General features: G+C 40.7%; 1 protein-coding gene across 2 annotated transcripts in view; it reads right to left on the reverse strand.

Moving 5' to 3' along the window:
* The window catches only part of A2M (alpha-2-macroglobulin), a 45756-nt gene that overhangs the window by 4790 nt on the left and 23457 nt on the right, over positions 1-17509 (reverse strand). For both annotated transcript variants that reach the window (XM_042945764.1, XM_042945762.1), the window contains exons 18-31: positions 15373-15493; positions 14469-14697; positions 13623-13743; positions 13166-13287; positions 12779-12830; positions 8415-8498; positions 7957-8133; positions 7077-7164; positions 5427-5583; positions 5035-5109; positions 4188-4368; positions 2404-2627; positions 839-1057; positions 301-428 (exon numbers count right to left, since the gene is read on the reverse strand). In XM_042945764.1, the coding sequence (XP_042801698.1) occupies positions 301-428; positions 839-1057; positions 2404-2627; positions 4188-4368; positions 5035-5109; positions 5427-5583; positions 7077-7164; positions 7957-8133; positions 8415-8498; positions 12779-12830; positions 13166-13287; positions 13623-13743; positions 14469-14697; positions 15373-15493 (1978 nt within the window). The remainder of the gene's footprint in view (positions 1-300; positions 429-838; positions 1058-2403; positions 2628-4187; positions 4369-5034; positions 5110-5426; positions 5584-7076; positions 7165-7956; positions 8134-8414; positions 8499-12778; positions 12831-13165; positions 13288-13622; positions 13744-14468; positions 14698-15372; positions 15494-17509) is intronic.

Raw genomic sequence — 17509 nt, forward strand, 5'->3', positions numbered from 1 at the left:
CACTCAGCTTAATGGGAGTTCCGGTAAGAAGACTGGCTCTTTTTTTTTAACGTTTATTTATTTTTAGACCGAGAGAGACAGAGGATGAACGGGGGAGGGTCAGAGAAAGGGAGACACAGAATCCGAAACAGGCTCCAGGCTCTGAGTGGTCAGCACAGAGCCCGACGCGGGGCTCGAGCTCACGGACCGCGAGATCATGACCTGAGCCGAAGTCGGCCGCCTAACCGACTGAGCCACCCAGGCGCCCCTAGAAGACGGGTTCTTATACCCAGAATTAGACGATCCAGTCACAGGTCTTACCTGACATTCAGTGAGATCTGGAAGCTGGTGTGGGCTTTGGGTCCATCACAGGTTTGGGGCACAGTCTGTACATCCAAAGCAAACGGGGACTCTTCCTTTTCTGGCACAATATTGTATTTCAAGGATGTCTGTGGAACATCAAAGACAAAAATCTGTGTTCCCTCTGGTCACCAGAACTCCTCCAAGCTTCCTCAACTCGTTCTCTGGGTGGCCCTATCATTTGCTGAGTTAGGAATTGAAAAAAAAAAAATTTTTAATGTTTTACTTATTATTGACAGAGAGAGAGAGAGAGACAGAGCATGAGTGGGGGAGGGGCAGAGAGAGAGGCAGACACAGAATCTGAAGCAGGCTCTGGGCTCCAAGCTGTCAGCACAGAGCCCAATGCAAGGCTCGAACTCATAGACCGCGAGATCATGACCTGAGCCAAAGTCGGAAGCTCAACCCCACTGAGCCACCCAGGCGCCCCGCTGAGTTAGGGATTTTTTAGTGAGGACTGTTCCGGTGGGCCCTCTGACCCCATGTGCCCCAAGAGTCTCACCTGGAGGTAGACACATCCTTCTCCTGTCACTGTCATGGTGTATTCTCCAGGCACCTTCGGCAATGAAGTCTGTTGTAGTAACAGGCGGTTGTCGCTGTCCACTTGGAATTTTTCGAAAACCGCCCCTGAGTATTGGATGGTCACCTGTGCATGCTTCTCAGTTCCGGTGAAAGTGGCTTCCCCATACTTGGACAAGGCATGGAGAGCCACCACTGTGTCCTAGAAAAGACGAGTGAGAGAACCTGTGTAGGCTCAGTAACCTTTTGAGGGCCCAAAGGCATGTCGACAAGATGGGCCTTGACGTCCTCTTTCCTGCTTCCCTCTCTACTTAAATAATGGAGTTCTAATTTCCAGATTGATTAGAATCCTTAGATAGATAACAGAACCGTAATATGCACATATCTGCCTCCAACTGTATGCTTTAGAGGCTTCTTTTATTTCTCAGAAAATTGATCTTTTCCTATGGATGAATGTTTGTGGGATATGAGCTGTGGAAAGTATATGTGAATGGGAATCATTCATTGGCATTAGCTATTTGTCTAAGATGTCTTACTTGGTAATTGTGGTTATGTCTGCCATCACTCAACCAAAGATCAGTCTGCCTCTCACCCCAAATTAAACTCTGCTCTGTTGCTGAGTTCAGTGCCCTGAGAAAACCCAAGGTCCTTTGCAGCCATGATCAGGGGCATGCTTAATTATAATTATCTTCTTGATTTATTGGCATTTTTTGGCTCTCCCTTTTTTTTTTTTTTTTTTTTTTACCACATGTCTGGATTCCTCCCACCCTTGCATGCCATCTTCTCAATTCTCAAATCTTCTCAGCATTGAACCTGAATGATATTCTTTAAACAATAGATTTAAGAAAGAATAACTGTTGTCATAAAAGTATTCCATGTTTTCCCCATTCATATGGAAAAATAAGCCTAAATTCTCTGAAAATAACACTTCCTGCTGTGTACCTATTGACGGATTTTTTTTTAGATAGTCTTACGATGTTGGCAATAATAAAGCAAGTTCTTCATGCTGCTGGTGAACAAATATTTGTATAGCAAAGGGTGAATAGTGGAAGCATAAAATGTGTCGGCTTCAAAATAAGCCGGTTAAAGGGGACCTTTGAATGCAGAGATTTGCAAGGAGAGCTTTTTTGGGTTTTGAGTGGCGCTCCTGAGAACTGTTTGAAACTGTTCAAACTGTTTGAAACTGTTTCCAACTGTTGTTTGAAAGGGACTCTTAGAACTTCCAGAAGATTCCTGAAGGTAGGTTTTTAAAAGCCATTCTGCTGTGGCCATTGCACATAGGGTCTCACATCTTTAGGGAGGTAGAGTTTTTATTGGCAGGAGGGGACTGTGATGATAACAGGGCTGGGGTGCCAGAACTGCAGGAATTTTCTTTTTAGCCCTCTTTGACTTTGAGTTTTCCTTATTTCTCACTCTCCCTGAATACTCGTCGTATTTTCCTCATTTCGAGTTATCCGCATCCTCATTTTTCCCTCTTGCATGTGTTTATATCTTGTTCAGAGCTTTTGTTCCCTGAAGGCGAAGCAAAAGTTTCTGGCAGACACAGACCTGGGTGGAGGAGAAGCCCCCGTGGGCATTCTGTTGCTTTAGGATCCAGCTCACGATGCCCGTGGCCGAAGTCAGGTCCTCGGAGGTCGGGCCGGGCTGGGCCGTGAGGTGAGCGAGGAGCACATAGGACGTCATCTCCACCTCAGCTGAGGGAGCCTGGGGCTGATAAAGATGCCCCACTGGTGCCTTGGGTTTCTGAGGTCGCTCCCAGTGGACGGAATTGTCTGGAGGTGAGAAAAAGAGATTTGTGAGTAACCACATATTCATATCTAATTTAAGCCCGAGCTTAAGTGGAGGGTGCCTTCCAATTATATTCCCTTGGACCTTATCTAGATGCTTTTCCTTCTGTGTAAACCTGAACGTGGTTTGTTTCAGCCAGCCTAAGGCGGAAAATGTTGCTGAGTCATAAGCCCACAGCCAACGAAGTTGTCAAACGGTGGCTATGGTTGGGTCGTTGGGGGGAAATTGCAGAGCAAGTTCGCTCCCTGACTGTGGGGGTTGCTTGTTTCTGATGTTATCCAGACCTTATCTGGGCTTTGTGAAATTTTCTATAAATTTTCCTATTGAGATTTCTTGTGAGGATCGCAGATGACATGAGATAACGGAGTTTGCACTCATTAGGGTGCGAATAGTACCCTAATAACAGTACGAAATAACAGTAATCCTTAAGGTAACCAAAGGCTGACCAGGGTGTGACCTAATGGGAACCGATTTAAACTGCTGTGGGAAGTAAATTACGCTGCGGAGTAAATCACAATTTGGGAACATCCAGCAAAGGGGAAGATGTGTTTTGCCTACGAATCAGCGATTCACTTCTCGAAGTAGAACCTACAGGAACTCACACCCACGCACAAGGAGACAGACACATCAGTGAGTATTCACTGCAGCACGGTTTGCCATAGCAACAAATAAGAGACAACACCTATGATGAGAGACTCTTTAACATAAGTTATGAGTTACCTATATTTTGCACTATATTATGCGGCAGAGAAAATAATGAATTAGAGCTATAGGCCCTCAGTAGGGGACTCCTGTTAGCACAATGTGGAACTTAAAAAACAAAAGGCAGACAAACAGACAAGAAAACAAGATGCAGAAATACTCAAAAGTGTGATACTGTTGATTTAAGGATGAAGAACACATCAAAATTCTGAATATTGTTTAGGAATATAGGTGGAGTAAACATAAAGCTATCCATAGAAATGGTAATGACAAATTCAGGGTAATGGTCACCTTTGGGGGTGGGAGGGGCACACAGAATTTTTCCTGCATTGGTAATTTTGTATTTCTTAAGCTGGGAGGGAAGTATAAAGTGGTTTGCTGATTATCCTTCATGCCTTTTTGTATATCTGAAACCTTCCCGATACATTTTAAGAATAAACACGTAACGGCACCGTTAAGGCAGAAAGGTAGAATATATTTCATTGGATAAACTATTACCATTTGCATTTTATTTTCTATTTTTTCGACCTGAGCAGGGGAGGGGGCAGAGTAAATACTATTATTACCCCCATCTTACTGATGAAGGAACTGAAACATAGACGAGTTAAGCGACTTGCCCAAGGTCACACTGTTAAACTGTTCTGGAGCCAGTCTCCAGAGGCTGAGCTTCTCACGACTACAGTGCACCTGCCTCTTATCTTTTGGTGTGTGACTTGCTTAAGAAGTTCCAGATTTTATGGTGATAGAGACAAGAGAAGAGAAGGGAAAGCGATCACAGGAGGTAGGTGTGGGGGGTTTTGAGGTATGGTTCTTGATACAGAGAAGGCAGGATGTTTGCTCACCTTCCTTCACAGCTTCCTCATTAAGTAAGTGGAGTATCTCCTTGCTCCTGTCCTGGTTACCTACCAGGGCAAAAGCATAGGCCAACAGTGCCTTGGTGTAGACGTGCTTTTCATGGGGTCCTTCCTTTGCTGAATTCCAGGCTGACTCCAAGCAGAACAGGGCATTGCGCACAACAGGGTGCTGAGGGGGGAAAACAAGGAGGGAACCGAGCTGTGTGAACAGGGACACTGGCTTTCCCAGGTAAAAGCGGATCATTTTCCAAATGCATGTGTCCGTCTGTTCTCGTTCTTTTCCTTCTTCTTTTTTTTTTTTTTAACGTTTATTTATTTTGAGAGCACTCAGGAGGGTGAGAGAGGGGCAGAGAGAGAGGGAGACACAGAGAATCCTAAGCAGGCTCCATGCTGTTGGTGCAGAGCCCGGCTTGGGGCTCGATGTCGTGAACCGCGAGATCATGACCTGAGCTGAAATCAAGAGTGAGATGCTTAACCTACTGAGCCACCCAGGTGCCCCCATCTGTTGTCATTTTTATGGAGAGAGAGAATAGTATTTTATGTTATTATTACATTCGTTAGGCAGGAGCACAGACCATATTTTTAGAACTCATTTTGTATGTACATATGGCAAGAGTGGGAGGTCTTAGGGGAGAAATAGCTTAGGGGGCATCCCTGGGATAGTGTATATCTTTCTTAACCGATTGACCACATTTCCTTCTGATCCGAGAAGCATTGGCATGGCATAGAAGGAAAGCTGACACCTGGCTTTTAGTAAGGTGATATTTCTGACAGCCGGACAGCAGTGTCATTGTGTCCAAACTATGCCTCAGCAGGGGAATGAGGTGGTACCTACAGTGGCGGGGAGAGGAATCTCCAGAAGGGAAATGGTGATGTAGGCAGAAAGGGTCACTTCGTCTTCCACTCCACCCTGTAAGTGTGGGGGGGGGGGGGTAGAGAGAGAGATTTGATTAAATGAACTTCTGAGAATGCTCTTAATCAGCTCCTGGGTGTCATGGAATGTATCCTTACTCGTCTGCATCCCCAGGGGGCAAATTAGCACAAGCAACCTACGTTCCATCCCCTCTTTCTTGGCACTATCCGGGATCTATCTATCAATCTATCTATCAATCTATCAATCTATCTATCTATCTATCTATCTATTATTTGTCTTTCCTAAGGAATTCCTATATTATCCTTGTAGACATCAGAATGGACAGATAAAAGCTAACTCCACGAACACCTCACCTTAATGGCATTGTTGAGCAGAGACCCAGAGCTCCTGAAACAGCCATTGTCCTTCTGCTTTTGGGAGAGCCAGGTGAGGGCTTGGGTGATGTGTGCTTCATCAATGAAGATGTAGGCTCGAGCCTGGGCAAAAGTCTTCAGTACAAAGGCGGTAAGCCTGAGCAGGAGGGAAGCGATGGTGATGTTTATGTTGTGACAATAGTTTTATAACTGCATCACAGTGACAGGCTTCACTAGACACCATTTACATTGATGTGAGTCACCTGACCGGTATTCACGTGTATTTAGAACTCCCATCTCCTTTAGACTGCTTGATTAATCTGCTAAATCTGGTATTTTGTTGCTGACTCATTTTCTCTTTGCTACAGCGAGTAACGTTCTAATGTTCTTCTAATGTTACTTATCTTTACTTATTTGAGTGAGGTTTTCCATCTTTCTTCTCTTTAGAGACTTCCTTCTGTAGATGGCAGAATCTTCTATGGAAAATTGTGGTAACTTCTAACTGCTTTGCTTTGCCTTAGGGATTTTAAAACAATGTTTCGTGTCACTGGGTCCCCCTCATTTCTTTCTTCCTATGAGTGAATTTATTCTCAGTCAAGATGAGTATGATCTAAAAGCCTACCACAAGTGGAAGTTAACGTGGTTTATCTAAAAGTTATGTGATACGTTCACTGGCCATATTATTTAAAAACTCATGGTTATGGGAGCGATTTTAGAAAAAAATAGCCATTTAAAAACAGCTATCATATTATTATTGTTATTTTTTTTTTTAATTTTAAATGTTTATTGAATTTTTTGAAGGAGAGAGAGACAGAGTGTGAGCGGGGGAGGGGCAGAGAGAGAGAGAGACAGAGACACAGAATCCAAAGCAGGCTCCAGGCTCCCAGCTGTCAGCACAGAGCCTGACGTGGGGCTCGAGCTCATGGACTGTGAGATCATGACTAAGCAGAAGTCGGATGCTTAACTGACAGGCACCCAGGCGCCCCAATTTCATTACTATTTTTAACTGATTTTAATTTTAAGTAATCTCTACACCCAACATGGGGCTGAACTTAACAACGTGAAGTCAACTATTGCATGCTCTACTGATTCAGCCAGCCAGGTGCCCCCCCAAAGGCATCTATTTTATTTTATTATTATTATTTTAAAATTTTACTTTATTTTTTAGAAGTTTATTTATTTATTTTGAGAAAGAGAGAGAGAGAGAGAGAGAGCACGCACGAGTCAGGGAGGGACAGAGAGAGAGGCAGGGAGACAGAATCCCAAGCTGGCTCTGAGCTGTCAGTGCAGAGCCTGACTCGGGGCTCAGATTCACAAACCATGAGATCATGACCTGAGCCGAAATCAGGAGTCGGGCGCTTAACCGACTGAGCCACACAAGCGCCCCCCCACCCCCCCAGAATAGCTATTTTAGAAAGAATATGCTTGGTGTTATTAACAGGATGAATTTTGGGGACAGATCTAACATACATGTATTTGAATGTCAACTTTTCTGGTGGTTACCTCGCTAGTCTTGGTATAGGTACTGAGCATAACCAACTACAGGTTTAATAATACATATCTGATAAGGTTACTGTGAATATACTTGTGATAATACATGTAAAAGAGCTGGTACGGAAATAGAAGCTCAAAAAACTGTCTATTCCTTACCAGGTATTGCCCTCATTCCTGCCATATTTTTCCCCAAAGGTGCTATAGGAGCCATCATGGTGCTTATAGGTCAGCTGTCTCTGGTAACCTGGAATAGAAGGTTAATGAAACAGTATGACAGATGGCATGTGTTTTGGCCAGAAAAATTACCAAAATGCCTCGGTCTCTGCTGATATTTCTTTCTTTCTTTCTTTCTTTCTTTCTTTCTTTCTTTCTTTCTTTTAATTTTTTTTTGACGTTTATTTACTTTTGAGACGGAGAGAGACAGAGCATGAACGGGGGAGGGGCAGAGAGAGAGGGAGACACAGAATCCGAAGCAGGCTCCAGGCTCTGAGCCGTCAGCACAGAGCCCGACGCGGGGCTCAAACTCACGGGCCGCGAGATTGTGACCTGAGCTGAAGTCGGACGCTTAACCGACTGAGCCACCCAGGCGCCCCGATATTTCTTTCTTTTAAAAAAATTTTAAAAAAGTATTTATTTATTTTTGAGAGAGAGAGCACACAAGTGGGAGAGGGGCAGAGAGAGAGAGAGAGAGAGAGAGAGAGGGACAGAGGATCCCAGGCGGGCTCTGCACTGACAGCAGAGAGCCTGATTTGGGGCTTGAAACCACGAACTGCGAGATTCTGACCATCTGGCGTCCCTTTGGTGATATTTCTTAAATTTTGCTGTCATATGTTAGAAGGGTCTGAGTTCTAAACATTAATGGGAAGTTGGACCCTGGATAGTTACCGTAAAATCACAGCATGAGTACCAAAGTAACTATGATACTATGAGAAGCCAACATACCATAGAACCGATAAGTAATTCAAGCCTATTGGGAAATCCAGTGTATTGTTAAAATGACTCTGTGAAGTTTTCACTTACTTGTTTAATCACTCACCGGTATTGAGGTAGCCAATGGCCTTGGACTTGACCTCTGGAGTCAGCTGTTGTGTCTTATTTAGATAATTCAGAACATAGATGTTAGGAGCAAAGAGGACCATATTCTGTTCTCCACAGCCATAGGGCATTCGGAGGAGATTTTGTATATTTTGCATGGCAGAGCCCAAGATGTCTCCTAGGGAATGGGAGAGATGGGACATCATAAGTCTTATAGATTATAATCTATCCGAATCCTTAAGAAGAAAGGAATAATTTTAGGAAGGTTGAAAAATGAAGATTTTGGGCAAGGGTGAGCTGTCCAGGGACAGGAGTATGATTGGGAGCAATGAACAAGCCCAAAGATGGAGGGAAGACTGAAGTTGAAATTATAGTTGTTATTTTGAGGGAGTATTTATGGAAAAGAAATACAGTAAAAACTGCCCATATAGTAGAATGATTCACAGGGACGGAGCTCACCCAATACCGAGATGGAGGCTCGGGCAGATTCTTCTACCACGTTCTGTGGCAGCTTCAGAGATAATTGTTCAGACACTCCGGTATCTAGAGAAACACACAAGCCATAATGAAAATAATGCTCCTGCAGAGCTCCAAAACACAGAAGCCAGACTATGCCTTATACTTAAACTTCTGAAAAGTTGTCCCTCTTCCAGTATTTCCCTTAAAAAAAATACATACATATATATATATATATATATATATATATACACATATATATATACACACACATATATATAATCTTAAATGTGTACAAACGGGATTCTGAGATTTCTAGAAATTCTTCTTCCCCATCCCTCTTTTTTCCCATGTATTTAGAGTGCATTCCAAACAAGGCTACAAATTGACAAGTGCCCATGATGTTGTGACTCCGTCGTGACCATCCCGTGGCTAGCATGAGATGGTTATCACAAGATGATCAGTTTAGCGTCTATTCCTAACCTCCTTACTAGACAGTTGTATGAAAAAACCCCCTAATGTATACATAAGCAAAGAAAAAATCTCTGTGATTTCCAAATTCCGACAACAATGTCCTTACTGCCCTCAAATTTCACAGATATGAAGGTCGTATTTTTATGGGGGCCCGAGACATGGGACTGGGGGTGAAGGTGAACAGTATCTGACTCACTGAACATAGAATAATTGCTGCTGCTAGGCATACATTTACTGCCATTTTAGGATTGGTAAATTTCATGACGATGAAAGAGAAATGTAGCATTTATCTTCATGCTGCATCCCCCTTTCTTGTGAAATTAACATTGAAACTTTGGTCAAAGGGTACAAATTTTCAGTTACGCAGGAAGATTACACTGTAGAGATCTATTGTATAGAACAATGCCTGCTATTAACAATACCATACTGAACACTTAAATGCTTATTTGCTAATAGGATAGATCTCATACTAAGTGATCCTATCACACAAAAAATATGCTAATAAGTGAGTGGCAGGAAACTTCTGGAGGTGATGGATAAGTTTATAGTATAGATTGTGGTGACAGTCTTACAGGTGTATACTTATTTCCAAACTCATCAAGTTGTATACATTAATTATGTGTGTTGTTAATTACATTTATATACACAGTTGTGTATCTAAATTTTAATTTTATATATAATATAATATACAATTATATATACAATATATAATATACAATTATATAATATACAATTATATAATATATAATAATATAATATATAATATATAATTATATAATATATAATATATAATTATATAATATATAATATATAACGTATAATATAATTATATATATTATATATTATTTGTATGTTAAAAAAATTTTTTAAATGTTTTTTATGTATTCTTGAGAGATAGAAAGTGCATGTGCACACTTGCATGCAAGCATGGAGAGGCAGAGAGAGAGAATCCTAAGCAGGCAACATGGGGCTCGAACTCATGAAGCCTGAGATCATGACCTGACCCGATATAAAGAGTTGGATGCTGGGGCGCCCGGGTGGCTCAGTCGGTTGAGCAGCCGACTTTGGCTCAGGTCACGATCTCGCGGTCCGTGGGTTCGAGCCCCCCGTCGGGCTCAGTGCTGACAGCTTGGAGCCTGGAGCCTGTTTCGGATTCTGTGTCTCCCTCTCTCTGACCCTCCCCCGTTCATGCTCTGTCTCTCTCTGTCTCAAAAATAAATAAACGTTAAAAAAAAAAAAAAAGAGTTGGATGCTTAACCACCTGAGCCACCCAGGGGCCCTGTATTATTTGTATGTTAAAAAAAAAAAAAAAACTCTCTTACTTTCCCCCCAAGAAACTTTTGTAAGAAAACAGATACCAGAGAGGAGCCTGAGTGGATTCTCTCTCTCTCTCTCTGACCCTTCCCCTCTCTCTCAAAATAATTAAATAAATGTTAAAAAAAAAAAAACAGATGCCATAAAAAAGGTAAAAGACAAATTACCAAGCCAAAAAGAAAAAAAAGCAACTTATTCAATAGATAAAGAATCAGTCAGATACAGATGAATCAGAAAAAAAAAAAAAAAATCACTCCAACCTGAAAGGTCACAGGATATGAAGGCATTCATAAATGTGTAAAAATGAGCTAATCGTCACTTGTGATTGTAGAGATTTAGGTTAAAACATTATATTTTTTCATCTAAAATTTTCACCAAAATTGAAAACTTTCATGGTAAAAGATGCTGGTGATCACGGAGGGAAATATAAACTTGGTGAGAATATTAACTGTTAGATATTAGCAAAAGGGTTTTTAAAGTTCTATTAAAACTGAAGAATATACATATCACCTCTTAATTAGGAATTTCACATTTTACAAATAAATATACTTGCATCTGGGGGTGCCTGGGTGGCTCAGTTGGTGAAGCGTCTGACTCAGAGCCTGCCTGGAATTCTCTGTCTCCCTCTCTCCCTCTCTGTCCCTAACCCGCTCGCTCTCTATGTCACTTTCAAAATAAATAAACACTTAAAAAATACTTGCGGGGCACCTGGGTGGCTCAGTCAGTTAAGTGTCCGACTTTGGCTCAGGTCACGATCTCATGGTTCGTGAGTTCAACCCCACATCAGGCTCTGTGCTGACAGCTCAGAGCCTGGACCCCGCCTCTGATTCTGTGTCTCCCTCTCTCTCTCTGCCCCTTCCCAGCTCATGCTCTGTCTCTCTCTCTCTTTCTCAAAAATAAATAAACATTAAAAAAATTAAAAAAAAAACACCCTTGCATCTATACATAAGGAGGTATTTATTTATTTATATTTATTCATCTGGCAAATAGTTAAGAAAATGAGGAATAGCTAAAATACCAATCAGAACTGTGATATATCGATAGTAGGGAATTTTACTAAATTATATCAAAGGGAATTACCTTTTAGGAATGGGACTAAAAGGGATTACCTAGTTCTATAATTTAACATGGTTAGATTTTTAAGCTAGATTGCTGAGTAAGAAGTCACGAAATGTTGCTTACACAAGTTACAGGATGAAACTTAATACCATTTACATAAATCACATATATAAATAAATTCATCTATGCATATTATTTTTAAACATATATGGATGGTAATTAAAGTATTAAAAATATTGCCTTTACTATGAAGCTGTGTTTTCTAAAGGAGAATGTATTTTTGTATTACACAGACAATAAAAATTAATTAAAAATTTTTTTTTGCTGTTTATTTTGGGGAGAGAGACAGAGTGTGACTGGGGGAGGGGCAGAGAGAGAGGGAGACACAGAATCTGAGGCCGGCTCCAGGCTCTGAGCTGTCAGCACAGAGCCCAACATGGGGCTTGAACCCATGAACTGTGAGATCATGACCTGAGCCAAAGTCAGATGCTTAACTGACCGAGCCACCCAGGTGCCCCCAATAAAAATTAATTTTAATAAAACTGCTTGATGATCAGCTCTAGACACATAAGAAATAAATCAAAGTAAAGAACTCAGGAATGGAAGGCAAGCCATGATAAAAGGATTTGGTGGTAAATTCACTTAAATGTAGAAATAAGGCTAGATAACCAGGCAATTATGTTTTTAGAACACATTTTATATATTTGAAGTCTTGACAGTATAATAAACACAGTAAACAAAAATTCATAGGTAGACAAAGTCAAGAAACACATGTATGATGTTGACTCCATGTTGTTTGAGATGAGAACACATGTGTCGATAAATTTCTTAGTGTACCAAATTTCTGTAAGTGTTTTTGTTTAGACTAGAAAATTCTTCACCAAGATAAAGTTATATCTTCTATTGTGAGTTTCTTTAGTGTCTTCTCAAATGGGTTGATGGTTCTCTGGGTCTTACTTACCTTGTAGGGAAGCGTAGGAATAATATATAATGTCATATACATATATATATAAATATATATATTATATATATGAGATATGTATTATATATATAATATATATAACTATATATATAATATATATGAGATATGTATTATATATAATATATATAACTATATATATAACATATATGAGATATGTATTATATATAATATATATAACTATATATATAACATATATGAGATATGTATTATATATAACATATATAACATATATATGAGATATATATTATATATAATATATATAACATATATATGAGATATATATTATATATAATATATATAACATATATATGAGATATATATTATATATAATATATATAACATATATATGAGATATATATTATATATAATATATATATAACATACATATATATATTATATATAATATATATATATATATATATTATATATATATATAACCTGTCTCCTGGACTTTATAATAATATACAAAATTCTTCGAACTTTAAATGTTACACAAACTTTGGTCAATGCTATCTTAATTATGATGAGTGACTCTTACCTGGTGGACAGAGCAGGGAGTTGAATGTTGCTTCCTTCTCTAGTCCTTCAGGCTTTAGGTGGAAAGAAAGAAAAGGTAGAGGTAAGAATGGACATGTACGTTGGTAGTAGAACTGACTTCCAAATGTATTACATAAATAAATTCTGTAAGTATAAGCAATATGAAGGAGACAGGTTGATAGATGAGGAGGAAGTGAGGGAAAAATGATATAAATATTGAGACAGAGAGAGAGAGAGAGAGGGAGAAAGAGAAGAGGAGAGAATATTGTGAACTCTTCTGTGATTATGTATTATTTAACCCTTCTTAACTAAAACTTGGGATCTCAACTGGATTCACCATTGTTTTTATTGACTCGTTGTGACCTGTCAAATGGATTGGCTTACTTACTTCAACCAGCAGAGACTTGATGATTGTGTCTTTCTTTCCATATTCAGGGACCACAGTCACCTCGGTCCCACATGGCTCTTGAGACTCCAGTGCCTCTGCGCTCACGGTGAAGTTCACATTTCCTAAAAAAGGGGCAGTACAGATGAGCACCATCGCCTTCTTTCTCCATGCCTCAAAACCTCACGTTTCATAAGTGTTCAATGTTTTGTAACCTCTTTTTGTTTTATAAAAACACAGGAGCAGGAATGGAAACACAGAGGCTAATGATACTGAGAATCCAAGGCGGAGGTGGAAGTAAAGGAAGTGGGGAGAGCCTTCTAGAGTAAAAGACACAGGCGAAAATCCTACCATTGGAGGGGGTGTGTTTTTGCCTCAGGGAAATAACATTAGATGTGAGGATCCTGCTGACATATACAATCCTTGAGTAGAGAATTGTCTCTAGGAGAGTGTCCCTCACCTAATGCCTTTGGTGTTACTGCCCAGGACAAAGTTTGCCGGCCATTCCCACAGATGCAGTGAGACTCTTGTTTCTTCTCCTGGACTAGGAATGCAGGAGATTTGTCTAGCTGCACATTAACCTGAAACCACACGTAAATCCAAGAGACAGATCAGAAGGAGAAGGAGACCAAAAGCATAATGGTTTGAAATAAAGCATGTTGGGGATTGGTTAGATTTTAGGTTGCCTAATAGTAGAGATGATCTAAGTGCAGACCAACTACCTTTCCATGATCTGACATGGAAACCTTAGTATTTTTCAATAATCTGCTCATTCATGGGGTGGGACAGGAGGTGCAAAAGTCATGATGGCATGTTGCCTGTGGAAACTCTACATCTCTGGCCTGGGATCTTGACCATTCCTTCAGCTCTCCCAGCAGAGTGTACAAGATTTATAAATGCTTGTGGTTTCAGGGGAGGTCAGATGCTCACAAATAACTTTCAAAGTGAGGTTTGATATGTCTATTGGTCTAGGATGCTATGTGAAAACTAAATATGTGGAAGGTAGAAGTCGAAACCTTAAGGGATCTAAGACGTGAGAATGAAGCATACTGATTTTTGTCCACCTTGTCAGAAATCTTCATACTGCACAAGCTTCCTAAACTTATGGGGTTGTGGCAAGGCTCAGAAGCTTGTTTTAAGTTGCACGTATTTGGAAATACTGGCAACCATGGCATCTATAACATATGAATATCTCTGAGAGGATTCCTCTTCTGGTGAGCTCATCTGGCACAGTATTTCAAAGAGTGCAGTTTTCAATTTATTGGACTGTCACCTCGTGTTCAATTGAGGAAAGAGAGGTCCTTACCCGGATGCAATTGGAAAGGTAGTTTAGGACAGTGGCCTTGAGCGTGAAGGTCTCTCCGCGGATCACAGAGTAGGGCATTGTGAGCTCCACAAAGAAGGGCTGGAAGGCGCGGAGGGAGGCGGGAAGCGAGAGACCAAGTCCAGTGTCATTGGACAGACAGAGGGCCCCTGCCTTCCATTCCGTGATGGTGTCAGGGACTGTTACTCCCACTTCAGCCACACCTGATGCGCTGGGGAGGATAGAAATGTGAAGAACAGAAAGCAAACAGTGAAATAAATTCTTTCTAGGAAGAGAACTCCTATAAATAATTCTATTGTCGTGACCTGAATGCACTCAGTAGAAATATCAATAAAGGAGAGGATAATCAAGGCTTGAAATGGGAAAATATTAGAAGTCCTTTCCTTCCAATTCTGTTTGCAATTCTAGTCTATATCAGAATCTTCTCTAGACATATAACTATAGCATTGTCTATTATAGACAATGTTGTTACAAATTGAGTCTGTAATTTGAGATTGCTCTTAAATTTTACTCTTGAAAATACTGTTCCAATGAAGGCAGGCTTACAGTTTTTAATTCTACTATGACTGCGTCTCGTTGGTCTGACTGATTCTGTGCTTAACCCAAGACTGTTGGCCGGTGAAAGATCTCTTACAGGTGTTAGTCTATGCAGTACCTGGTCCTTATTCCCATTTTCTGGAAGTCTTAGAATTAAATATGTGCAAAATTTCTCAGCTCTGATATAATTAGAAGAGTGAGACTTCATAGCAGAAGTACTTATGTTCAGCCTCTCCTGAAAATAAGAACGTGTCTAGAAGAAATACTTGGATATTGAAAAATTAGCCAAACCCGGAAAATCGTGAGGCGTCTATATTCGTACCTTTTATATATAAAGAAAGTTACTTACTCTACGGCCACCAAGTCCCAGATCCACGTCTCAGGGAAATACTTTCTCACAGTCTCGGTGAACGCCTCTGAAACATGTGCCATATCTGTAAGTTCCTGGCCTCTTTGCAATTCAGATATGGCTATGGTGGGCGAGGGAGGAGACAGAAATAACAAATACAAAGATTAAGCTTATGAGAGCTTGTAATACATGTTACAAAAGAAATAAACAGGCTGATGGAACAGACAGGAACCAGGAGAGGATGCTTTGGTGCTAAGGGAATACTTCTTTGAGGAAGTGATATGTAAGCTGAACTCTAGAGCTTACGTTTGGACTAGAATAAGTCCAAAGTGGACTAGAATAAGTCCAAAGTGAGTGGGGGTAAGAGAATCACAAATACAGGACATGGAGATCTAGAGGCAGAAAGAGCCTCGGATTGCCTTTGTAGCAGAAAAGAGTCCTCTGTGCTTATGGCACATTGCCTCGAAAGGAGAGTGATGTAATGTGGATTGGAAGAAGGGCAGGAGTCAGTTTCCATTTGGTATGTTCCTCTGTGGGGTCAAAGAACCATTGTCCCCAAACATTATGACAGTGGTTCTGAGAAAGTTTATAGGCGTGAAGGATCAAGGATAAAAACGTTTTTAGGGTGTGAGGGTGGCTCAGTCAGTTAAGCGTCCGACTTCGGCTCAGGTCGTGATCTCGCGGTCTGTGAGTTCGAGCCCCGCGTCGGGCTCTGGGCTGACAGCTCAGAGCCTGGAGCCTGCTTTGGATTCTGTGTCTCCCTCTTTCTCTGCCCCTTCCCCGCTCGTGTTCTGTCTGTCTCTCTCTCTCAAAAATAAAAATAAACATTAAAAACGAGTTCTTTCTTTCCACATGTGTCAGAAGGTCAGTGGGGTTTTCTCTTGCCTGTTTACTTTCTGTTAATGGTGTGCTGGTAAATATTTAACAACCAGTTCTCTGAAAAAAAATTTGTGCCTATACATAAGTTTGCTATAAATTCCACTTTTTAAAAAAAAATTATTTTATTATTTTTTAAGTGTTTACTTTTGAGAGAGAGAGAGAGAGAGAGAGAGGGAGAGAAGGGGGAGGGGCAGAGAGAGAGGTAGACAGAATCTGAAGCAGGCTCCAGGCTCTGAGCTGTCAGCACAGAGACGATGTGGGGCTCGAACACATGAACCATGAAATCATGACCTGAGCTGAAGTTGGTTGCTTAACTGACTGAGCCACCCAGGTGCCCCTACTATAAATTCTACTTTAAAGGATTATAGACTTTAGCTTATAAATAATAAAAAATATATAATAATATTTATTTAAATTCCATATAACTAATGAATTTTCATTGAATATTTTCCTTGATTTTTTGACAAACTCTTTAGTGTGTATTCAACTAATATTCCACCATGATTTGACAATATCAAACTATAAATAAATGGTTACTTAGTGTCTGATTCACCAGTAAAGTAGCCCATATCACTGACAAATAAATGTGATTTCAACATGAATATTGACCGATATTTTGGGGAAGTTAGAGCTTCCTTACCTAACTGGTGAGAATGTAGTCCCAACTTGTGAACATTTCTGTTTCTATTTATGCTGATCCTGTGACTAGAAATTATATCTTTCCTTTCAACCTCACACATCTCCATTTACTAGAGGTGGATTCTTCTTCTTCTTCTTCTTTTTAAAGTTTATCTTATTTATTTTGAGAGAGAAAGAGCAAGTAGGGGAGAGGCAGAGAGGAAGGGAGAGAATCCCAAGTAGGCTCCATGCTGTCAGCACAGAGCCCGATGCAGAGCTTGATCCCATGAACTGTGAGATCCTGACCTGAGCCCAAATCAAGAGTGGGATGCTCACGGCGCCTGAGTGGCTCAGTCGGTTGAGCGTCCGACTTTGGCTCAGGTCATGATCTTGCGGTTCGTGGGTTTGAGCCCCATCGGGCTCTGTGCTGATGGTATAGAGCCTGGAGCCTGCTTCGGATTCTGTGTCTCCCCCTCTCTCTCTGCCCCTCCCCCGCTCATGCTCTGTCTCTCTCTCTCTCTCCTTCAAAAATAAATAAATTAAAAAAAAAAAGAGTGGGATGCTCAATTGACTGAGCCACCCAGGCACCCCTAGAATAGAAGCGGATTCTTCATGAATGAGTTTCCTGATTGCTCAATCA

This window comes from Panthera leo, chromosome B4 (genome assembly GCF_018350215.1).
Source record: "Panthera leo isolate Ple1 chromosome B4, P.leo_Ple1_pat1.1, whole genome shotgun sequence".
Lineage (NCBI taxonomy): Eukaryota > Metazoa > Chordata > Mammalia > Carnivora > Felidae > Panthera > Panthera leo.